The 25,500-nt window shown below is 43.1% G+C and overlaps 1 protein-coding gene across 6 annotated transcripts in view; it reads left to right on the top strand.

Annotated features, from left to right (window-relative positions):
• ITPR1 (inositol 1,4,5-trisphosphate receptor type 1) overlaps window positions 1–25,500 on the top strand; it is a 326,810-nt gene that overhangs the window by 211,692 nt on the left and 89,618 nt on the right. For 2 of the 6 annotated variants that reach the window (XM_078442797.2, XM_081794985.1), the window contains 4 exons: window positions 2,600–2,635; window positions 3,774–3,824; window positions 9,174–9,306; window positions 11,324–11,514. In XM_078442797.2, coding sequence (XP_078298923.1) covers window positions 2,600–2,635; window positions 3,774–3,824; window positions 9,174–9,306; window positions 11,324–11,514 — 411 coding nt within the window. The remainder of the gene's footprint in view (window positions 1–2,599; window positions 2,636–3,773; window positions 3,825–9,173; window positions 9,307–11,323; window positions 11,515–25,500) is intronic. The other 4 variants (XM_078442799.2, XM_078442801.2, XM_078442803.2 and 1 more) reach the window with 2 other exon arrangements.

Below are 25,500 nucleotides of genomic sequence, written 5' to 3' on the forward strand. Positions count from 1 at the left end.
TGGTTCGGGAGGCTTTGCCTTGATTGAAGGTGTCAGCACCTGAAGATAGTGACTGATCCTGGGAATAGGGTGGGAAAGACCTGACTTGTCCGAATTCAGACATGACCGTTTTCTCTCTCTCAGCATCCTTCCTTAACATTGAGGATGATGCTTCATGTAAAAAAAATTAATTTTATAATGAAAATGTGCTGAGAAAAATAACCTCATGCATTTACTAAACATTATCAATTGCTTTTGGTATTTATGTAGCTGTTATTTTATTTGAACAATGTAGCTTATTAGGAATATGCTTCTATTTTTCAAAATTTCAAGTAATTGCCGTGAAGTAACCTCATCCTCAAGGAAATAGAACTGAAATCCTCATAGGAGGGAGTGCTAGCAAAGGCCGTTGGAGTTTCGTTGTTGTTGTTGTTGTTTTTACCAAATTATATGCCACGTATAGTTTGGCCTTTGCCATGCCTGAACTCATTTTATGTCCTAGCAAGTTGTCTTATTTAGGGGACTGGCTCTTAAATGTTATGAAATGAAGTTTACTAAAAATACACCAACGATTGTTTAATGTTTTAACTGGAGGAAACCCTAAAGAATATGTGCTCCAGTCTCCTCGACTGCAGGTCAGGACATGGAGGCCCAGAGAGGTTCAGTGACTGGCTCAGGTTCACATAAAGCCGGTGCCTGGATGAGCTTCTGGACACATGACCCTGTGGAGCACGTTGGGTGTTTCTATTCTGTTTCATGAACGGATAGCATTAAAAAGGTGTCCTTCTGTTTACATAATGATTCCCAAGGCTGCACAACATCCTTTGTTGTCTCAAAAGGCTTCATGAAATGTTCAAGGAGAAAAGATAATTTTAATGTCATTTTTATCTTGGAAATTAATTGCAAAACAAGCATGACAGTGGTCTAAGGAAGCAGTGGACTGACTGTACAATCATAAAGCCTATCAGAGGCCACTGATGCATGAGTGATTAAGAAATAGCCATATACTCCCTATGAGCATACTAAACGTACTCACGATGCTTCTTCGGACACAGAGATGTCAGACAGGAAAATTGACAAAACTGAACCAAACCCCACCACTTCCAGGTTCTCTCTTCTTCATTTCCTTTAACTTTTGTTTGGATTGGGAAAATGAGCAAGACGGTAGCTCTGGGGAGTTCCTCCAGTAAACCCATGCCTAGAATTCTTTTGTTCTAATCATACAGGATCACTATAAAAGGATATGTTAGTGAGAATGTAGCCAGAGATGACATGTTTTTCCATTGATACCTCCAACTGCTCTAAAATGTATGGGCCATTACCTTAATTCTCCTTTTTCTTCTGTGTCCCTTTCGCACTGGGATAGCAAAAATGTTTACACAATGTTAATTCTTTAGCCTAAAGCATACCAAATAAAACAATAAAGTGTTTTCTTGGGTTGTGATATTATTTATGTCTTGAAAAGACCTATAACTGACCTGGCCATACTTCCTTCCGTCTGTCCTGCCACTCTGTGTATCCCCACCCCAACAGGAAGCTCAGTGCTCTGGAGATACATTTTTTCCTTCCCCTGAGGTTAGGGGAGTTGTGCTCATGTCTCAAAATTCTTCTGTCCATTATTGAGTGAGCAGCCCTCTCTATATGTCCACACTGTCCCTGGAGAATTGCTTTAATCTCTGTACTTAAAGAGATCTCCTATATTTTTTTTCTTCATTTTACCTGTTGGAAATAGAAAACAAGATACATCATGATGTTGTATAATAACATTCTCACATCAAAAACATCGTTTCCATCTAGGGGATCAAACCAAGGGGGTGGGTAGCATTGAGCTGGATTGAGACACCACCAGACTTCACAGGTATAGTCCTTCTGTGCTTTCAACACATCCCCTGGCTCACCACCAAACAGCCACAACCGAGCCTCAGTACAGGTGTGCTATGTCACTGGAGCACTGCTAAGGCAGGCCAAGGTCACTCCCTTGCAGCAGGAGCCTTGGCCTCATTCCATAGTCCCAAACTGCACCTTGAACCAGCCAGCCGTGCCCTGTGCGTGACTTTGGTCCAGGGAGGTCTGGGTGGGGTCTGGCAGTTACATCTGACATCAGTTCCCTGCTTGGAGCGCGTGCCCTGTGGAGGACAGATTGGTGGTGCTGTCTTTGGCAACCTTTGGACCCCTGGGAAGGAGACTGCCCCCGAGACCTCTGTTGTCATTACCTACCTGTTCCTCCCTCCCTGCACCTTTGCGGATAGCCCTGGAGTAGCTTTTCCTCTCTTGATGATCAAAACACAGGTGTGCAGCGGTTCTTTGTTTGGCATCCTTTTTTTTTTTTTAAATACAGATTTGCTCCTTGGTCATTAGTAGTCTTTCGTTTCTTTGCTTATTTCAAATAAATTTCCCTATCTCGGGCCAATTGTTCTTCCAGCATGACCACATTTAATCCAATTTAAGAGAGAAATTATCTATCTCCCTGCCTCGGTTGCTGAAGATGTGGTATAGCCAGGTCACCTCATCTTTGATCTTGCCTTCTGTGTTTTGTCCTTGAGTGTTGGTCTCTGGACTTCTTTGTACCCCACGAGATTCAAATGCCATAACTAACATGATTTGTTTTACTCCCAACTAGCTACCACAAGCTCCGGATTCTGAGAACTCCACAGAGGTGTGTGTTGCTTACCTATATTTGCAATGACAGCAAATATGGGTGCTTCTCAGTTGTCCTGGTTGAGTGTCTGAGTTGTTGTGGGGGAATTTCTGTCCTGGTGGTAGATACAGGAGGGAAGTCTTCTAGCTGGGCTGGGAACTGATGGTTTCTGTAACTGAGGTGGCTCTCTCTGTAGAAAGAATGTTCTGAGTTGCTGGAGGTAAACCAAAGTGTCCCTCCAGGTGAGGAGATAGGGCTCTGTGAAGGCTTTCACACAAAACTGTCTCCCTCTTGAAATGTTCTTTTGAGAGACTCTGGAATGTCAAGACCTTTCTTTTGTTACACAAAATAAATTCTGGGTCCTGTGCAGAGATGATGCACATTTGAAGTTCTGGATATTAATGTATAGTTTTGGTGAAAGCTGCTAATATAGTCAGTTTCACATTGCACTCTTTCCCTTCTTCTTGCTAACCTTGTTAAATGAGGAACTAGAATTAATTAAGGCATCTAAAGTCTTAGAGATGCTTTCTGGGGCGGCATATTTCTAACTATGAAAATTTACTTTCAGAAACTATGATAAAACCACAGTAGGGTAAAGCATGAATGAAGCGCACTATATTTAAAAAAAAAAGTCTAATGAAGATCTTAAAAATGAAACCGATTACCAGGTAGCTGAGTTGCAATGTGGATGCTCTGTAATGATCAGTCTCTAATACGCTGATCAGAGCACGTCACTGTTAGCAGCTTGGATTAGAATGCTGTGTACTGGTGGGTCGGGGAGAGCCAAGGTGCCGTGTATGTGTCTGTTCAGAAGTGTGTGCATTGATGTTCTTATGCATGTGCCATGCAGTTAATGCATGTATGAATTGTGAGGACCTGCCCTGTTATGTAAAAGTACATAATATAACATATGGCAAAAAAGTCATAAGTCTGCTCACTTTAAACAGTGCATCAGGGTTGGGGACAGGACAATTGTTTAGCATTCAAAGTAATCGAGCATTAATATGTGTCTGGGAAAATGTTTTTAAGGGCCTGTAATCCTTTTGTGTAACTCTTTGCTCAGTCTGAGCTCTTGGTGTGTTTCATTTGTGACTGATACTGAAGATGGTCATGTCTGCCTAGTGTTGTACTTAAAATGGAATTTCTGCATGCTTAGCAGGAACTTGAACCGAGTCCCCCCCTGAGGCAACTGGAAGACCATAAAAGGGTACGTAGTCTTGGATGTTGGGAGCTAATGACCATAACACCTCCCTCAGCCATACACTATAATTTAAAGACAGCTTTTGTTGGTGTTGATATTCTTAAAGCGCTAACTGGCTCAGGACCAGTCACAGCCATTTGTATCAGTGAGGGTAACTGGAGAGTCTCCCTCTTACCTACCTATAGGACCAGTCTCAAATAATGACCAAAAAGCTAATAAGCTTTTCGTGACCTCTTTTATTTTTCTGTAGTGGCTTTCTAGTTAGGTGAAGTCATAAATATTTTTTTGTAAGTCATTGATGATCACTATGGGTAATTTATAATAAAGTATAGTGAAAAACTTGGTAATTGTACTACTCAGCTATAAAAACAGCTAACGATATATTTATTCTGCTCATTTTTTACACAGATGTGAATGTGTGCCCTTGAGCATTTTCACTGTCCTTGGGATTAGTCTAAGTGTACAACTTGTGTACCTTTTGTCATTCAATATTATATACGGTCATTTTCTTTGAAAGTCTTTGAACGTTAATAGCTGTCTAAAGTTCCAAATAAGCAAGTAGTCTGTCATTTTATCCCTTTGATGAAGAAATTAAATGTGTACAACTTTGGATAGATTCCTAGAAGGGGCACTCTTAGGCTAAAGGATAGACACTTTCTTAAGGTGCTGATTATGCATTGCCAAACCATTTTCTACAAGGCCTGTATACATCATTAGCATGCTGACCAATTCATGTTATTCATGTTTGGAAGATAAGCAGATATCCTGGGCTTCTGAGTACTTATCATATACGAGTGACTGTGCTAAGCCTTGTACATACGTTAACTCATCAGTTTCTATTAATGCTGACCTTAACCCAGTGACACGGCCTTCATCCCCATTTCACGCATTAGGAAACTGAGACACAGGCAGCTAAAGTACTTTACTCAAAGTCATGGAGTTAGAACACAAGCAGTTATTGCAAAGATTGCCTTGGAATTGTGGTCTTCAGTGTCCAGAGGGCTTAGGCCTGAGATCAGGGGACAGCCTGGTGCACCTTTGCTCTGCTCACACACTCCAGCCCCTGCCCGGTCCCACTTTGTCCCAAATTCTTTCCACTCTTCTGCGATTCTAATTTCTCAGGCTATGACCAAAGAATAGCTCCCAGAGAGTTGGCATTCAACCCTTCCTCTCCAGCATCCTGGATCTCTTGCAGTTCATTGAGCGAGGGCCCCTTGCATTCCTGTGTTTTCTGTCCTTGCCTGTCCTATAAGAATTACCATGGGCCTTAGAAGTAGCTGGTAAGGCCGTTATAGCTGTCCCTCACACCCTGGGTTCCCAGGGGGCACACTGTTGAATGCTGCGCAAGCATGTCAGCTTTAGAATTAAAAACAAGTTTAGGTCTCCCTTTGCCAAGTCCTAGCAGTGTGATTTGGGCCTCAGTTTCTTCTGCTGTAAAATGGGGCCATTAATAGGCTCTACCCCCTTAGGACTGTTCTGCTGGGGTGTGCACGTGAAGCACTTAGCACAATGACTGCTCTATGACAAGGGTTGCTAACTGCTGTAGTTACCTTCCAGCTTGAAACACTTCAGTGATTCGGTATACACTAGTAACAAAAAGCAGGTATGTTAAAATCAAGGCACTACCTTAATGCTGACTAAGATGTGAAAGGCCCACCACTCGTGTGAGAGGGTGATCTTTCCTGCAGCACATGATTTTTAAGTGCCTGGAACCTGGGAAGCCAAAAGGTTACTTTTTCTCTCCTGTGTAAGTGGCAATGTTAACTCCTTAGTGCCTTGTTCAACACTTGGCTATATTTCCACCTGTCCTTAGCCACTGGTCTGAGAGAAATGAAACTTGTGTGAGCAAACTGCAAGGCAGGAGCTTGGTTTCATTACTCTACATCACTGGTCTACCATTTTTACGGTTTTAAAATCACACTTCCTGCAAAAGAAACTCTTGGCCTTTGCCTTTACTCAGTCTTAGGTAATAATGTGTGTGTGGAGTTACTTACCAAGACAAACATCTGATACTTGTTTGTGTACTACAGGTATAAACTGCTGGGAAAAAAATTACTCTTATTTTTTAAAAAGGGCTGCATGGCCAAATATTAAAACTGAAGAAGTAAGGTTATTTGGGGAGTTTGGGGGTTTTGTTGTTGTTGTTGTTGTTGTTGTTGTTTTTCCTTTTTTGCAGTCAGGTTTCTGAGCCTAGTACCCTGAACAGTTTTGTGCTCTTGAGTAATTTATATCACGATGATTAGGAAGGCTTTTCTCTGCGGATTTTAATTTTTCCTAAATTAAACCACTGGCTCAGAAAACAGAATTTTTCTTCAACCTAAGTTTTTACACTAGGGATTTGCATAACTTTTTATAATGTTGTCCATTTTCTTTTTTCCTTTTTACCTAAAATTATCAATCTTTATTCTTTTAGAAAAAGGAATAAATCTCAACTTGTTAAAAAAGAAAAGAAAAAAGGCAAATCCCACGTGCTCTGTGGGTTTTTTTTCCCTTGCAGCTTAAACTTTTGTGTGTGTGTGTGTGTGTGTGTGTGTGTTTGTGGAGAGAAGGTGAGGTGAATATGTGCCAAAAACCTTATAATTAAAAGGGAAAAAAAATAAAAGTTCGTAGGGTAGAATGTACGTGTGTGTGTTTTTCCATAATTAGCACATTTCATGATATTCTCTTATGGGGGAAAAATGTACCATTTGATGCATCAGTTGCTATGGTAACTGCCAGGGTTTTTCTGTGGAAAGAGAGACAAAATGGTAATGTGAGATCCCTCTGTAACTTCAGTTGGCGTCCAAGCTGCATAAATGTGAAGTTCCTGTTCCTGGAGTCCACGTGTTCCCAGATGGCATGTGCTCCTTTCTTCACCTCCCGCTTGCTTGATTACAAACTGACCATAGTCTTGCTAATTCCCCTCGAACTCAGAAGTGGAAAATCTGAGTCTCTCCTTCCTTAAGTGGGATTATAGTGCAAAGGCTGTGGTTGACAGTTGCTTAAAGATGCGTGTTTGTCAGTTGGTCACAATCGCCCTGCTTGTGACTTGACCATTCCACCCTACGATCCTCCAGATGCTTTTGCCAGGAAGGCTATATTGGCTGTCTTCTGTGATTGCAGCTCTTAGGTCTCAACTCTGTTGTCAACCTCCCAGTCCCTGTGCTGCCCAAAGGGATCCAGTTAGAGACTTGGGGTGGTTTACTGTCAACCATTCCCTACTGTGGACATTCAGTCTGTATGTTACTGAAAGAAAATCAAATAGATACATCATTATGTTGAAAAAAAAGAAATCATATTCAGTCTCCTGTTACCTTCAATGTGGAGGTAACCTTTTCTTTCTCTTTTTCTTTTTGAGTAGGCTTTTTTGAACTATCCTTTGAAATTTGTATTTCTCTTATGAAGTCAGCCTTTCAGTAGTATTGACATTTTAACAATATTTATTCTTCCAGTCCAGGAGCATGGAATGTTTTTCCATTTTTTTGTGTCTTATTCAATTTTCTTCATAAAAAAAAAAAAAAAATGAAGTCACCCTTTCAAATCACCATGCTCTCAGTGACTGCTTTGGAGAGTATCGATGTGTTTGTACTGGTCCTGGAGACATAAACACCAGCAGAGCTAAACCTTTATAACAAAAATGTGGTTTTCTAAGCCACTAAAGACTACTGTACCAAATGCAGTCCATTTAAAAAGTACGTGAAAATCTCAGAAATAACTTCCCCATCGGAAGCAACTCTTGGAATTTTGTATTTACAGTTGTTCAAGGTGGGAAACAAGTCTTATGAGCTAATAGAAGCACCATTCTTTGCTGAACTACGATGAGAGACATTTGTGGGTGGAATGTATAGAAGAAAATAGAGATTTTTCCATTTCCTGAGCTTTGAATTAAGAATCAGTACTGCCCACCCCCTCCTCTCCTGTTTATCCCATCCCAGTTTGTCCCTGGGGTCTTTGACCAACCGCATGAATTGAGAAGAAAAATTTGGCAGTGTAGCCCTAAGACCTTACATGATTTTGGCGCTGAATTAAGGAGTTTTCTTCCTTTCTCCTTGGTTCCCTGGTCCCATCTCCCTCTGGCCCCCAGCCTCTCTGCTACTCTCAGGGACCTTCCTGGCCTCCTGTCTGCTCCATCCCATCTTATTTTGCAGACACCCTACTTGAAGTCTCCAGACCTATTCTTGGAGCTAATTAACAAATCACTTTAAATTCTACTGGCTCATGTTACCGTTGCAGGTCTCTTCAGAAGAACTCTTGAGCCTCTATTTTAGACACCTGCTATATTTCAGCACGCCTTCTCTCTGCTAGACTTCTCACTTACCCCTCCTGATGATGTGCCAGAGGAACTCCAGGCCTTACTACTTTGTCCCTGGGAAAGAGTGTGGGGGAGAACCATACAGCCTCTGACTTTCAGAAGCTTCCAGACTGGGAGGTGTCCTGGGAGTCACTTAGCATAACTGAAAGTGGAATAGAGCTGAGAATAAAATCCTGCTGCTCTGTGCCGCTTTGCCAATGTCCCCGCAGTGTTAGAGAACAAATCACAGTTTTATTTATTTATTTTTTTGGTTGGAGTTGTGTGAAAGAGATGTTATGTCTTCTGTCCAAGATTCTTTTGATGGTTATATTTTTAAAACATTTTATTGCAGAAATGTTCAAATACATACGAGAAGAATCAGAAAACTTTTAAGAAGCCACATGCATAACTCGGCTTCAACAACCATCAACTCCTTGCTGCTTTTGTCTCATTTATATCCCTACCTATTCCCTTCCCTTATTTCAAAGCAAATGTCAAATGTCGTTTCATCTATGGTGCTTATTTTTTGAATGATGTGTCTGATATCTGCCACTTATTTTCCATAGCATTTTTCTTCACCACTTGACCCATTGACTGTTTCTATTAGAAAGGCTTATGTTCAGCTTATCATATCATTATGCAGTGTTACTTTTATGTCTTAGTATTCTCTTACAATCTTATGAATAACCCTGTGCCTGGAGTAACATTTTTATATTGCTATGTGAAAGGTGACCTGTAAAAGTCTCTTTTTGTCTGAATTTTATTGGCTTACTCCAAGGGATTTTTTTGTTTTTGTTATTGTTAGTTACCTTTCAAAATTAATGTTCTGTATTTATCACCGTGAGAGAGAGTACTTGAGATACTTAGTATTCTAGATTGCTGCTTTTTTTTTTAATGATGTGGTTTCCTGAGAAAATATTGAAGAAGTTAACTTTACAGTTTCCAAATGCTTTTATTAATAATTTATTTTTTCACTGAGTGAAACTGAGCCAATTATAACTGAGTACCTCTGTGTTTTTTGAATATTAGTAGCTTAGTTATGCATTGAATTCAGAACCTGATTTCATTATCCTGTTTGAATTAAGGGTGAGGCGCTCAGGCAAATTTTGGTCAACCGTTACTATGGAAACATCAGACCTTCAGGAAGAAGAGAAAGCCTCACCAGCTTTGGCAATGGCCCGCTGTCACCAGGAGGACCCAGCAAGCCTGGGGGAGGAGGTAGGCTGTGTTGTGTGCTACTTAGCTGCACGTGTGAATTGAGTGTGCCACGTAAGAGCTACATGTTTCTACTTAACAGGTTGAAACTCTGACAGATGAATTTGGGTTGCCAGTGTGTTTTCTAGCAATTCATTTTGCCTTTGGTCTACCATCAAAGTGATAGCTAAAAATATTTCCCTGCAATTAGATATTGGCTAAGACTCTTGCCCCTCTTTCCAGTACAGCAACCCTCTTGGTGATTTTTGAATGACTCAAGGAACTTGATTTCACTGCCTGTTTTCTTGTGGTCATTAGGAATCATTCTTCCCATTAAATAACAATGACGTTAGCAACAAGGATGGCAAAAGCTCACATTTATGTTATAAATGAGTGCCAGGGCTCTCCTAAGTGTTCTACATTCTTGTTTGCTCCTCTGAGTTCTCCATTCTATGGTGGGTAGTGTTGCTGTCCCCTTTTTAACAGAGAAATTGGAAGCTTCTTAGTGACTGGCCTATAATTTGAACCTTGATAGAGCTAATTCTAATGCCTATGCTGTAAGCCTCCCAAACTCTTAAGAGAGTTTTTCTCCCCACTACAAAAAAAAAAAAGTCCAGAATTGCATAAAAGTAAATCCTTAAAGATGTTACAAAACATGGTAAGCACAATTACAGGTAAAAGTTGCAAGTACATTGAACTCATTGTGGGTATTGATTTGAGTTTGGGGTGGGAGCTCATTGCTTGAAGCACAAATGTGACTTGTCTGATTACCTATCTCTAATGAAGACTGTTACGGACTGCAGATTCTGTAAGTAGCACCAAAATATTTGGTGATTAATAAAGTTATCCTAGCAATTTCTGGGAAAGAACCTTGAGTTTCTCTCCAGATAAAAACTTGAAACATATCTGCTCGCTTCATGGGGTTGAGCAGCTTCGGTGACGACACACTTTTCAGACCATTTCAGGAACAGGACCTTCTCATTTCATCTGAAAGTTCCCAGGGATTCTCAAGCAGAAGTTCCTCACATAACATCTCAAAATGATTTCACTTTATTTTCTGTAGTGGGGTCACTCCACAAATATGAGGCCTGGGGAGGCATTATGAGGGTGTTTGGGTGTTTAGAAATGCACCAGAGACCAATTCTGCTTTAAAAAGCTGTAAAAGAGAAGATCAGCAACCCAATTTGTACTCTGCACTATGGATGTAATGGATCCAGATAGTCAAGACAAGCAGTGTAAAGGAGGTGGCATTTGAATTGAGGTCTGCAGGGAAGGACTGATGGCTGATTTTCTTTTTTCTGAAATTAATCAGTGTCCCCACGTACATTAATGTTTCAGTTATTGCCAATAATAGTGCCAGTCAAGTTCGTAAATAGGCATTTTCTAAGCACAGTTGGAATCCATTCCACTAAATGACACAGGGCATGTATTGTTAAGTTTATTCATGTCATCTCAAGCTCAGTATGGATGGGAATTTCATTTGTTTCCTCCACTCTCCTATCCCCAGCTCTTGGCTCCATGCCAAGCATGGAGTAACTATTGATTGAATGAATGAACAGGTAAATTACGGGAAAGAATGAGTCTGGGGTTAGCTAGGGCGGGTTTGTTAGAAACAGGGCTAAAGTGAATGTTACAGTCTTTGTTTTCTTAGGAGTGTTCTAAGACATGTATGAGTTTGATTTATCTCTTGAACTCAAACTAGTTCTTGATAATTCTGCACTAAGTCACTGTGTTTTAATGCTAGGGAGAGTCTTGACTGGATGGCTTTGGGTCTCTTGCTGGAAATATATCCTTCTTCATCTTACCTGCCTACATTCAGTTACCATCTCTGCTACTCACAAGCTGGGTGTCCCCCTTGAAGACAAGTGACTTCACCTCTGTGCTAATAATTAGTACCTTCCTTGTGGGTTTTTTTTAAGAAGGTTGAAGGAGATAATACTGTTACAATGTTTAGTGCATTGAGTGTTGGTCTATAGTAAGTATGCAATACACGTTTGCTGCTCTGATTGTGGTTAATAAGAACAATATTCCATCTTCCTAGCGGGAGGCTCTGGGTCCAGCTCCACAAGCAGGGGTGAGATGAGCCTGGCTGAGGTTCAGTGCCACCTCGACAAGGAGGGTGCCTCTAATCTGGTCATTGACCTCATAATGAACGCATCCAGTGACCGAGTGTTTCATGAAAGCATTCTCCTGGCCATTGCCCTTCTGGAAGGAGGCAACACCACTATACAGGTAAGAAGGCAGCTTGGTTTCTGTGTGGCATCCCCACTGAGCAGGAAGAGACTCTGTTCTGGGAGCCAGGCACCTAGGTGATGCCAAGATCTTCTACAATGGAACCCTCGTTCTTAGAGTACAAAATTCTGTTCTTCCGAAAAACGAATTCTACCAGTATCTTCCTTGGTCATTCAGTCATAGTTTAGACTTGGTTTCAAAACACGAGTCACATTTGAAAATGATAAACTGCTAAGGATGTATGAAGAAAATTGGTCCAAGATCTGGGGCATGGTAGGATGCCCATAAATGTTTGTTCAATGAATGATTGAATGAAGCGTATTTACTTTTTTTATCCAAGATCATAGAGGATCCCATCAGAGGATGACTAAAAAAGAGTTTAGACTGTGTGTGCTATTTGGATTTAATTTTTATATCTGTAGATAATGGCTATAAATTTCCCTACCTTTGAAGTGAAAAGCTCAATACAGCCATTTGAACTAATAACACCAATTTGTACTAACTGGGAAAAGTCAGGCGAGGTTAGTCAAAGAGGTGTAGATGATTTTTTGTTAGCTGGATATATATTTTAAAACAATAAAAACTTGATAGAATTCTTGACAGAAGTCCTTAATAAGTCAATTTTAATAAATTTAATAATATATTTAAAATTTTCACGTAGAAATGACAATTAAAATTATTTCTTTAAATATTTTATCCCGTTCATCATGCAGTCTTCCTTCTTTGTTGGCTCTTGAATAAGGGTTTGCTCACTGTGTGTGTGTATACACATTTTGATTAACAGCTTTATTGAGATATACCAATACGCCATAAAATTTACCCTTAAGTGTATATTTGACATTAAATTCTTGGGCTTGAACTTAAATTCAGAGTCTTGATCAATGGAGTCTTGGTTCTTTGTGCAAACCAGCCAAGGACATGCCTTGCTGTGGGGAGGTTTGCCTGGGCCAGGTTGAATTTCAGCCCCTGCTCATTCTCCCAGACGCCCTGCTGCTTGAATACGCTGTGCAGCAAACTGTGGTGGTCCTGTCTTCTCACCCTCCATTCCCTGCTTGCCCCAACACACAATTCTGAAGTTCATTATTAGGCACTTCCCTAACTGGAGATTTGTGCCAGGGGCAAAGTCCAGTGCTTGCCTGAGTCATCACTTGCACCGGAGTTGTGACAAGTTGGGATTGCTGATTTTGTCACATGTGAGTCTGACTGCGAGCGTGGATGGATCCTGTGGTCATTCTCCTGAGAATAGGGCCCACTTATTGCCCTGTTGGAATGGAAGCAGTGTCAAACACTCCTTGTTTTTCAACCACCTGATTTGCATTGACTAGATCAGTTGAACTAAACATGTATTGAGTGCTTTGTGTGTACACAGTGCTTTAGTAGGAACTATAAGGCAGTGGTTTGTAGACACTGGAGCCAGTTGGCCTATGAGAAGGTTCTCCAGGCACAGCCAAGTATAAAAAATGGAGAGCTTGGGAGGAGATTTTCACAAACCAAGTAAATTCAATTTGAAGGACCATCTTACTATTTTATTTCTGATATTATATCCTCTCCAATTTTTCTTTTAGCTCCAAAGTCTTTGCTTTAATGAAAAGATTTTGATAGCGGGTGACAGGTTTTTTCCCCCTCTGGCTAAAGAAAAAGTTGGAAACCCTAGGTTATTGCTTCCAGTTTTTTGGAAATTGCAGTTTTCTTTTAAAGCTTTACTAATTAGAGAAATCCTAGAATCCTAGAAGCTTAGTCTTAGAGAAACTGAAAAATCTATCAAGAATACAAGAATGCAAACACATGTATTTTTCTCAAGGATAATGGTAATGCCATCTAAGGTAAGAATGATAACACGGACCCTCCAAGGAAGAAGTAACGACATCTGTGTGAGGAATCAGTGAACGGTTGGTTTTTTTTTTTAAATATATTTTTTTTTAACGTTTATTTATTTTTGAGACAGAGAGAGACAGAGCATGAATGGGGGAGGGGCAGAGAGAGAGGGAGACACAGAATCGGAAGCAGGCTCCAGGCTCCGAGCCATCAGCCCAGAGCCCGACGCGGGGCTCGAACTCACGGAGCGCGAGATCGTGACCTGAGCTGAAGTCGGACGCTCAACCGACTGAGCCACCCAGGCGCCCCAGTGAACGGTTTTTTTGATGAGATTGGCTTTGAAGGATGGCTGTGGGTCTGAAGGGTGGAAATGATGTGGAACTGGGTCATGGGCCAGCTCTTTTGTGCTGCTTGGGAGGGAAGAGGAGGCCCAGGGTGCCGGAGCTGGAGGGGTGCTGGAGAACAGGGATTGGGTCCGTCACACTGAGCAGAGCTGGCGTAGGGTGGTGAACGGGGACTGGCGGTGGGTGTTAGAGTTTGTATGCAGTATAGGGCAGCCTGTCAAGGACCTTGGTGCTGCCATTTAGGACTACAGATCTGGCAGTGTTGGACAGGTGACATGAGAACAGGATCCAGAAGGTGGCAGTTCAAATAAGTAAGTTAACTAGCAATAACGTAGGAGAAAGCTAACAAGAACTTAAACTGAAAATAATTCTATGATAAAATTGGTCATAATGTGGGAGAGGGTATTTTCTAAGATAGGCACTTTTTGGGGTGCTAGAGATAATTAACGTCTCCACCTAGGGGGTGAATACACGGGTACATACCTGTTTCAAATTCAGTGGCCCATACAATGAAAATTGGTGTGCTTTATTGTACATAAGTTATACTTCAGTAGAAAAAAAATGGGGAGAAGAAGAGGTACTGAACCTAGTGGGGCAACAGGCTCAGGGACGGGATATCATGAATGCAGACTCTCCAACACTCCCTGCTTGAGACTGGACCCTAGACTCACTGATAGTTGGTAAATGCTGGCCAAAATGGAACCTAAACAGATGTGGAAGATGAGAAGATCAGAGGTCTCATTTGGTTCTTTGAGGCTTAAAAGCGTCTGGATGAGGAGAAGCATGAAGGCACCGTTAATTAAGGATTAATGAAACTTGGAAAGGGCTCGTGGGGGCTGAGGGCCGCTGGTGCTAAGGCTGGCTGGCGAGATGGAGTCTGCGGTTCTGGCAGGATGCCGTGTTTTTCACAGTGTACCCCTCATGATGATGGCAAGGCACACAGAAGCTGTTTTTCCTTCAAGTTCTTTATCTTGTAAAGTAATTATGAATATTAGTTTCATGTTTTCACACATTTATTACTCATAAGCTCAGGCTCCAGATGAACTGCCACAATAGAGTTCCAATAGTTCAGCCTTGCAGGGAGTGGAGATGTTTTCTCTTAAGGGAGCCAGTGTGCTCATGAGGGGGTGAGCCGGGATGGGAGGGCATAGCACCAAGGGCACACATGCTCACGCTTTCTTTCTCCCTCATCCTCCCCATTCTGTGACCTCAGAGGGTGGAGGGGAGAATCTGGCCCATGGCTTCAGTAGAGACCCGTGGTTCCAGGAAAATTGATTCTAGCCTAGAGTTGAGTTGTGAGCTCTCCCTTGGCCCTCAGCTTTCTTTCTCTGGAGAGAATGATGTGGAACTCAGGTTGTGTCTGGAGCTGGTTAAGAACCTTGAAGCCCCAGGGGGAGTGATTGAAAATTTCATCCTGCTTTAGAGAAGCTGGTTGAAGTAGTAAATGAGTAGCTGTGGAAAGTTAGTCTGAGTTGGGTTAACACTGTCGCTGCGACCATTAATGATTGCTGAAATGCTGTAATCCATTGAAGGTGGCCTAAGGTCCCACTGCAACTCCGTGCCCGTTACTCCTGTTCGTATTGTCCAGTTGTGGTGTCAGGAAGGGAAATTGGTCTGAGGTCAGGTGGGCTTCCATGGAGTAATGTTTCTCAGTGACTGGTGGTAGAAAGGGCAGTCAAAGGGAAGCATAGAGGGCTATAGGGTTCTGGAACTGGGTGTTGCCTATTCAGAAAGAGGGCTGCAGAAGGACCCTTGTGCTTATAAGCATCTCTTCCCAGGATTTAGAACATGTTTCACGTGGAGAAGAAGGAGAATAAGTACTACCTTCCAGTCCGGATCTGTGTGGGATTAAGGAAGTTATTACTGCGTTGCTGTGCCTGTGTCTATCAAGTGTGAGGCCTAAGTGCAGACCCCTGGGTTCCTTATCGCCTTGAATCAGAACTTGTAAGCAATTATTAAATGTTTTTCCAGGAATTCTTAGAATCTATCAGTGATGTTTGGCCGATTCCATTTCTGAAGTTTACTTTGGCTTGTGAAAATAATTATGAAAAATATGATTGGACAAACTCCAGGTGATCCATACAATGGAATACTACTCAGCAATAAAAAGGAACAAACTATTGATCCATGCAATAACTTGGATGCATCTTAAAGGCATTATGCTGAGAGAAAGGAGCCAATCTCAAAAGGAGGCATACTATGTGGTTCTAATTCTATGACATTCTCGAAAGGACAGGACTGTAGTGATGAAGAACAGATCAGTATTTGCCAGGACTAGGGGTGAGGGGAGAATTTTACTCTAAAGAAACAGCACAAGGGTTTTTTTGTGTGATAACACTCTTGTGTGTCCTGCTTTTGGTAGTGGCCATGTGAATCTATACATGTGTGAAAGTTTGTAGAACTGTATACCAAAGCAGTTAGTTTTACTGTATGATCATTTTAAAAATTAACAAAAGTAAAAGCCATAATGATGATGATAATAGCCAGTTAAGTGCTTACTATGAGCCAGGAACTATGCTTCAGTGTTTTCAGTGTATCCTCTCATCTAATCCTCACTCTCTCTATAGGTGGTAGATGCCGTAATTACCCCTTTTAACACATGAGGAAAGTAAAATGAAAAAACGTTAAGGAACTTGCCCCAAATCCTACAATAAGTAAGTAGCAGAGCCAAGATTTAAACCAGGGCAGCTGGGTTCTCTGAACTCCTCATTCCCTATGATGCCTTCATTCTGTAGGATGATGGTAAAGGTCCGAGGAAGAATAGTAGGTGCTTTATAGAGAAAGTCGACTTGCTCCTTCTTACCACTTAACTCCTTGTCACCTTCAGGAACAGAGCTGTAGGTGGGCCAGGGGTGGGTTCTTGGCTGCAGAGCTCAGTAGTGAAGACAGTGGAACTGGCATCCATTCTCCCTGGGGTTTGGGCACTTACTGTGTATAAAGTCCTTCCACTCAGGCGATCTCATTGGAGTCTGAGGAGTTCAGTGAGGGTTCTGACTTACTCAGAGCTACAGAACTAGACTAAATGCCATGTGCCTCTTGTCTCCTCCACCCCCCTGTTTTAGTTCTGTCTCTTTAGCAGCCCTCTCGAAATTTAATGCCTTGAAGCAGTGACCGTTCTGACAGCTGTCGCACTTCTGTAGGCTTGGGCTCAGCTGAGTGGTTCTTCTATACCATGTGATTTTGGCGTGGGCTTGATTGGGTAGTCAGCCACGGTGGCCACTTGGTTCTGGCTCTCATCTGGGAGCTCACTGGGGACTGTCACTTGGATTGCTTTGGTTCTCCTCCCTGTGGCCTTTCCATGTGGTTTGGAGTTCTTAGAGCATCTTGACTGGGGTCTAAGTGGAGTTTCAAGAAGTGGAAAGTGGAAGCTACAAATCCTTGTAAGTCCTGGGCTGAGGGGGATTCCTCGAATGTCACTTCTGCCGCATTCTTTTGGTCAAAACCAGTCATAAGGCTTTGTCATAAGGTCAGCCCAATTTCAGAGGGGGGGTGAGAAAAGCCCCACCTGTTGTTGAGATGAGGGCATGTGCATATTAGGAGGGAACTGTGTGGAGGTGGCAACTTTGGAGACTGGCTCCATGCCCCCCCCCCCCCCCGCATTATAAACGATTGAGCACCTATCATGGGTCAGTCAAACCCCTGAGTTGGGCGCTAAAGTTTAAAAAAAAAAAAAAAAAAAAAAGGCACCATTGTCTACCACAGAGGAGCTTTGTTCTCCCTGAAAATTCAGTCCTGTCTTTGCAGAAGCGACGACTCATGTCATTGCCTTTCTGGGTGTTCTGTGAATATTCATCCCAGTCCTTAGGATGAAGTTGGTGGGGCCCTTAGCTCTCCAAAAGTTGTGAATTTCATTGCCCAGACCTTGGAGGAATCAATTATGGGAATCCAAAAATAAAGACATGTAGTGCTTGCTAGGAACCCTCACAGAGAGAGTTTGCTCCTTTATTCTGAAACCTTGTTATCTGTCACATCATCACCTAAAGCCCTGAAATGACAGGAACACACATTTAGGATATTTCCCATCCTGGCATAATGGACTCTTAGGGACAGTGTCCTCAAGTCTTTGAGCATCTTCTGTCTGTGCCCTGGCTTATCTGAGGGGTAGATATTAATCTCCAAATTCCTCTGACCTGAGAGCAGCTCAGACTTTATGGTGAACCCTGTGCTTACAGGAACAAGGAGATGCTACCACTGCCCTTCAGCTCCACAAGGTAGGATGACACATTGTCAAACCATGGAATCGAGCTTCTCTTTGAGCAACCCCTACGTTACCTCCCCACTCCGGCTTCACCCCCTTCCTACCAGCTCTCAAAAGGAATCTTTCTGCTTGGTGTTTTGTAGCAAGTGGGAAACTATAAAATAAGCATTTGCTTATGAATTAATTTTTGGCACACTCAGGGCTCAGCAAGCCTTACGGCACTTGCATATCCGTCCTTCAAGTCCTTGCCAATTTCTGTGTTCCTTCCTCCTGCAACGTTCCCACCAGCACCCTGGGGGAAGTTCCCTCTGCTTCCTCTTCCCTGCGGGAGGGCAGAAGCTGTCCTCACCTGGAGAAGAGGAGGAGTAAAGTATATCTTTGAACATATCTCGTGTTGTGGGTTTTTAAATTTTTTTTAAATTTTATTATTTTTTTAATGTTTATTTTTGAGAGGGAGAGAGAGACAGAGTGTGAGCCGGGGAGGGGCAGAGAGATGGAGACACAGAATCCAAAGCAGGCTCCAGGCCCTGAGCTGTCAGCACAGACAGACACAGGGGTCGAACCCACGAACCGTGAGATCATGACCTGAGCCAAAGTCGAACTCTTAACCACCTGAGCCACCTAGGCACCCCTGTCTTTTTTTTTTTTAATTTTTTTTTTAATTTTTAGAATTTCTTATTTATTTTAGAGAGAGAGAGCAAGCAAGGGTGGAGCAGAGAGAGAGGGAGACACAGAATCTGAAGGAGGCTCCAGGCTCTGAGTGGTCAGCACAGAGCCTGACATGGGGCTCGAACTCACAAGCCATGAGATCACTGACATGGGGCTCAAACTCACAAGCCATGAGATCATGACCTGAGCTGAAGTCAGACACTTAAGTGACTGAGCCACCCAGGCGCCCCTTTTTGGGGTTTTTTGAAAGCAAATACAGATGTTGGGAGATACACGTGCTGACATGACCATAGAGGACCTCATAGCAAATTAAGGAGACAGACATAACAAAAAAAAATTTTTGGACTAATTGCTTCTGGTTGCAGAAGCACAGTGAATTTTATGTATCAAATGGCTGCCCACAGCTATTCCTATGCCAAGTCTAGCCTACAGACACACCCGAAAAGGGCTTTCTTTTTTGCACGTACGCAGCTGGAGATGGAAAATGTGAGAAGTGCTCCTTCGGGAAACTGGCTTGCAAACTCATCTGAGAGAGATCCCTAGTCCTTGGGGGCCTTTCCTTCACCACACACTTATTTTTTGTGGTTGGCTTAAGAAATCAGCCCAAGAGCCAATATTATATATGAAATCTCCCACCCCTTCCAGAAGGAGTTACCAGAAGGGCACATTGGAGGATCATGTTGATCTGGCTACCTCTGACCCCAGTTAGCAGGGAGATGAGGGCAGAAAGGGCAAATTGATTTGCCTTTGCTGGAAACAGAAGGCCAGTTTGCGAGGACAAGCAGCCTTGGTTTGACAGGGCTCTCACCCTTAGAAGGAGGAGGAGATTGGTGTGTGAGCAAGTTACGTAAAAGGGTGTTGTTTTTGGCAGGGAAGTCAGAAATGAGTCACTTCTGAGTGGTGTTTTCTGACCTCAGGTTTTATCCATGTGGGAAATGAGTGTGGCCTGCCACAGTCAGAAGATGGCTCCCCAACCCCCGCCCTAGTGTGGCGGAGTTGGGAGCCATTGGCCTTGAAATAGGAGGGAGGCAGGTGGCCTGTCCCCCGCAGGCTTCCCTGGACTCTCTGCCTTTCAGCTGAAGCTGTGAAGGGTCTGAACAGCTGCCCCTCCTTTGAGAGCTGGTGGTAATGGGTTGCAGACTCTGGGGACACTGCCTAGAAGGGGAGCCTCTGACGTGGGAAGGAGTTTGGCCTCCACAGTGGAAACACCTGTGTTGGAACCCCAGCCCTGCCCTCGGCCAATGGGGTGACCTTGGACTTTCTCAGGACGCTTTGAAACTCAGCTTTCTCATCTGTAAAGTAAGAGTTAGAAAAACTAAGTCCCTTCCTTATGGAGCTGTTGCGAGGATAAGATGGAGTAGCATTGGGGGTAAAGCGCGTGTCCCTATAGACAGTGCGCACCTGTGAGCTGCTGCTGTGGGGACTGGTTTTGTGGAATGAGGATGGTCCGGGGTTTGAGCCTTGCTTCTGCCACATCCCTCTTCAGGACATGGGGCAAAATTGTTGACCTCTGTCAGTGTGGTTGCCAGCTAGAGATCAGGATGGTGAGAGTGACCACCTCACAGGGCTCCTGCGACAGGGTAGTTCACACCAAGTGCCTCTGACAGTTGCCAGGGTCATAGAAGGATCTCAAAATATGCTGATTTTTTTTATTAATAAACATTTATTATTTTAAAAAGTGGAGTTCATTTTTTAAACTAGGTTTCTTGTCAAAAAGCTGACTCCTGAGCTTTTGCTTCTGTGTAGCGATTTATGGTCCATTGGGCCGGGGGTTGGGGGGTGCTGTTTTACCTTGTTTTCATACTCAGTTCACCTGAGTCCCTCTTACTATATATTTGAAATGATGGTAGAGGTCCATAAGGTCAGGGCACTTCCATGTCTTGGGTACTGGTTACCTTTCCTGACAGACATTCTGCGTGAAGCGGGAAGTGAAGGGAAGTCCAGTCACTCTGTGGTTTCAAGTGCTCCCTGACCTAGGTGCTTACTTTGCTCCCCCCCCCCTTTTTTTTTGTGGTGCAGATAACTTCTTTGACATATGTACCTTACCGTCTTACCCTTTTTCTCCATTCCCACGAAACTGATGTGTCACTGAAAGGTCTTTCAAGATTTTTGGTCTAAATTCAGGTTTTGAGGTAGAAAGTCAACACTTGAAGGTAGTTACCATTCTTGAGAACATAAGACGTGAATGACTCTCCAAAAAGGTGACACCCCACGCAGCTGGTCATGGCAGTTCTCCAGACGTTAGTGGACACTAGAGAAGGCATGGGCATATTGGCTTGGTTTTGCAGTCCAGGACAAGAAGTGACTGCGGGGATTATCAGTACATCCATATGTCGTTCCTCCTCACTTGGGTATAAAGAAGCACAGTAAGCCTCGGTGGCTTACTGGGTTACATGTCCGACTTTGGCTCAGGTCATGATCTCACAGTTTGTGAGTCTGAGCCCCATGTTGGGCTCTCTGCTAGCAGCTCAGAGCCTGGAGCCTGCCCCTCCCCTACTTGTGCTATGTCTCCCTCAAAAATGAAAAAAAAAAAAAAACAAAACATTTTTTAAAAAAGAAAGAAACACATTCCTGTTGAGGTGCTTTGAGGGGAAAGTATGCACCCTGGCTCATGTTTTTAGAGGAAATGGAGACCCAGTGTTATTTTTCCTTTTTCCTGAATAGCAAAGCCATCAGTTTAGGCAGAAGTGGACAGGTACATGTATCTGCCCTTCTAGTGTTCCAGTAGAGGATTACATTCATTGGGCATTGAGGGAAGATCTTTGGAAGCAGAACGTTAAGCTCTTTCCTTTGTGTGAAACCTAGAAGCAGGAATTGGTTTCTAAGGAGGGTCTTCAAAGAAACCATTGGGTTTTCCATAGTCTCCAACATTTGACTAAAGAACAGGAAAAAAAAAAAAAAAGAGAAGACTTGAAAGAGGTTGTATGTTGAACCATCATTTCATTTCATCCTTTTAAATCCACAAGTCCAGATTTTCCTCCTTTCTTTCTCTTCCTTCAGGTCTAGCAAAAGGTCTGTGCTCTTGGTAACTTTCCTTAATGACTTCTAAGGAGGGAATGAATGCATCTTATGAACTTTCAAGCTGATCCCAGATTCTCCTCTGTTGGCTTGTGATGTGTTAGTCCGGGGCTTGGCAAACTGGCCAGTAGGTCCAATTCAGTCTGTCACCTACTTTTGTAAATAAAGTTTTATTGGAACACAGCCATGCTTACTTCTTTAGTGTTAACTCTGGCTGCTTTCATGTTGTGAGGGCAGAGTGGAATAGTTGCAACAGAGTTCGTATAAAGCCTAGAATATTTAGCATTTGTCCCTTTACTGAAATTTTGGCCAATCCGTGTGCTTATTGAATCTTGACTGTCTAAATATTAACCTGGCAAAGGGGAAGAACCATGTCTTTCCCTCTTTATTCTATTCACCAGATGACCAATATCCTAAATTCCAAGATACTTTGGCCACTTATTCACTTAATAAGGAATTCAGGGAAAGAGGGGTGTCTACTTTTCTTCCTTTTTTGTGTGTGTGAGGGGTGTATAGGGACAGTGGGAGTATGTTTTAGAAGACTTTTTTTTTTTCCCCTAGAAGGGATCTTCCCTTTCCTTCACCATCTCTGCTCAGATATATCCCATTACCCTTAATTAACCCCTTTCAACAGATTTGGAAGGCAGATTAAAGCAGTTTAAGAGTCCATATACCTGGGACTGCAGGATTTTCATCTGTGGGCCCTCTCTGACCAACCTACCTTAGACCACCACACTTTAAGTTAGTCGCTTCCTTAGGGCTCAGTGCTGTGCTATTTCTTTGCCTCCTACAAAGGTTTCCTCCTGGCCTTGGGGCATATACAGTTAATCTTAAAATATCTGAAATGTTGGAGCCTGTTTGTCTTCTTTTTCTCCAAACTCACTGGGTGATCTCATCATCTCCCGTGGCTTCCGGCTACCATTTATGCCAACAGCTCGCAAAGGTGTAGTTCCTGGCTCCACCTCTTTGCTGATTTCTACGTTTCTGTTTGAATCCCCGTTGAGCATCTCCACCTGTGTTAACTGTAGGTTAGAGTGACCTCAAGTGCACCTGTCACCTCCCCTCCTCTGTCCCATTTGCTCTCTTGTATTCCATGCCCTGGTCAAGGGGCTCACCAGCACCCCTCCTGTTGACCAGGGGACATACCTGGATGTCACTGGATGTCACTCCTCTCTTACTTATTCTGTGCCCACTCCACCTCCCAGTAGTTTAGTGGTCAGCGTTCAGTTAGGACTTGTAATGAGCCAGACAGTTGGCACCTTCAGGTTAAATGACATGCCCAAATTGGCTCAGCTGAGGTGGAAGGAGGTGGGGCTTGGAAGTCACTCTGGCTTTAGAATTCCTACTGCTGACCACCATGCAGCTCTCCGAGTTGTGATCCTGATTGTGTCTCCCCTGGATAACTGGGATAGCTTCTTAGAGCCCTCTCTGCCTGTGGGCATTTACCTCTTGCATGCTGCTGTCAATGATGTCCCCCAAACAGAAGCCTGACCACCTTATTTCCTATCTTAACAGCCTTCTGCAGATGATGGAATCCAGTGGTATGCTGCATGATCTGGCCCTGCCTGGGTTTCTGCACCCACTCCCCCACGCTCATTGTCTTGGAGCTACATCTGTTCATTTGCCAGTCCCTTCTGTGTACTCAGATGCCTCTGCTCCATGTAGGATGTGTCCTGTTTCCCTTTGCCTGGAATACTTAGCAAACCCTGTCTGAAATGTCTCCTGCTTTGGAAACTTTCTCTTGATCCCCTGGAGGCAGAAGTAGTGGTCTCCACCGATAGGCTGTTCATTCATTATAGCGATCACCACACTTGAAGTGAAAGTTCATTGTAAGACCCGAGAGAACAGAAAGCAAGTTTGTGTTGACCCCCAAGTTCCATAGAAAACGACCTGTGTGTGGGGCGCCTGGGTGGCTCAGTCGGTTAAGCATCCGACTTCGGCTCAGGTCATGATCTCACGGTCTGTGAGTTCGAGCCCCACGTCGGGCTCTGTGCTGACAGTTCAGAGCCTGGAGCCTGCTTCAGATTCTTTGTCTCCCTCTCTCTCTGCCCCTCCCCCGTTCGTGCTCTGTCTTTCTCTGTCTCAAAAATAAACATTAAAAAAATTAAAAAAACAAACAGAAAACACCTCATATGTGTTAGATGAAGGGAACCTCATTTGTACATAATGTCATTGTAGAGAATCCTACTCTTGAGGCTTCTTCTGAGATCCAAATGAGGTAATATGTGGAAGACACTCAGCTTACCATGGTGCTTAACACGCAGTAATTGCTTATGGTTACTTGTCAGTAGTTCGTTTTTCTCTCCACTCACCCACCCAAGAATGTAATTTCTTCCAGGATCAAACCTCTGTCTTACTCCTCAGCACCTGGACCATGGTGGGTGCTCAGTAAATATCCACTGAATGAACAGAAGTTCTGACCCTTATATGGCCATCATGGTATGTTAGCCTTATTATTGTTTTTTGAATATAAACATAAGGATGTGAAAATTTGTTGTTACTGGTTGTAACAGTTATAAAGGGGCACCATCTAAATTTAGGGGTGAAAGGGAATTAGGTTTATCTGAGTCTAAGGGAAATGTATAGTGTCACTTTGGAGAAACATCCTTATGATGCCAGAAACACTAAGGGTCTCTGTTTTCTTGTTCTTAATAACTAGAGATAGTAGTAATGGTAATGAGTACCAGAATATGAGTGTGCATGTTCCAGGAGGTATGCTACATGCCTTTTCTGCTTGATCTCAGTTACTCTCTTTGGTGATCCTGTGTGGGTAGGTACTGCCATGAACCCTTTTTCTAAAGGGGAAATAAAGGATCCAGGAGGTCATGGTAGTTGTTCAGGGCCACTGAGGTAGCTGGTAGTTGTGTCTGGGTTTATTTCTTGCCACAGCCTGAGTTGTCTCGCCTCTGTGTTGGTGCTTCCATGGTGTATGAGAAGCCTCCATTAATTTCCCTGGCACAGACATGGTCCACATTCCCCTCCCTGGAGACCAAGAAAAGGGGCTCTGGACCCCTTTTGAGGACCTTGCCTCCTATCAGGCAAATTAGAATTTGGCTTCACTCTTGGTTGCTCATTTGGTGGATGGACTCTGTGGAGGGTGCTGTGAGAAGCACATGAGAAGACAGCTCGTGGGGCTGGTGTCTTTGCTTTGGTTATAATATTGGCTTGTGAATGACAGAGAAGGAAACCGTGAAAGTCTTTCTTTTAGGCTTAGTGTCTTGTTTGCTAAATAAAAACTGTAAGTGTTATACATGCTGCTTCACCTCTATCAAATTCCACGTTCCCAGGTCTATGAAAGTTAATGACAAGGAAACTCTATTGCATAACTTCCTCTCTGTGGAGAGAGTGGCAGCTCATTTAATTAGGGCTTATATGAAAGGTTAGGTTACATTATTAACAAGTTTTGTTTTTTACTTGTATATAAAGAAGCACATGTACTCTGGCATAATGAGAGGCTTGTTAGATCTCCCGTTTTACCCATTTTGCACAAAGAGGCTCATTGCACTGGATTCTCCTCATATTTGAGTCGTTGATCGGTTGGACAGTATTCACTTGGGGGCAAAGATAAAGGAAGAGGGCAGGAGCTATACGTGGTACTGTTATGTAGTTCCCCTGGGCTAGGTCCAGTAGCTCTAGTTACATGTGAGGAAAATGAGTCTCAAAAGAGCCAGAGCTCTTATTCAAAGTCACCCTATTAGCACAGCTGAGATTTGAACCCAGGTCTGCCTCTCCAAAATCTCCCAACTCTCCTCCATGCTAGAAAGTCTTTGAGATACATGAGTCCAATGTCAGGGGCTTAGCCTGTTTCCACTCATGGGCTACACACAGTAGAGCGCAGTGTCTGTCTTGTTCTTGTTGGGGCTAGGGCCAGGAAGTACTGGTTTTTTGATCTAAGAAGCAAGGAATCACTGCTTGGTTAGGCCACAAACTATAAAAGTTGTC

The sequence above is a fragment of the Panthera onca genome, chromosome A2, assembly GCF_046562875.1.
Source record: "Panthera onca isolate mPanOnc1 chromosome A2, mPanOnc1 haplotype 2, whole genome shotgun sequence".
NCBI lineage: Eukaryota > Metazoa > Chordata > Mammalia > Carnivora > Felidae > Panthera > Panthera onca.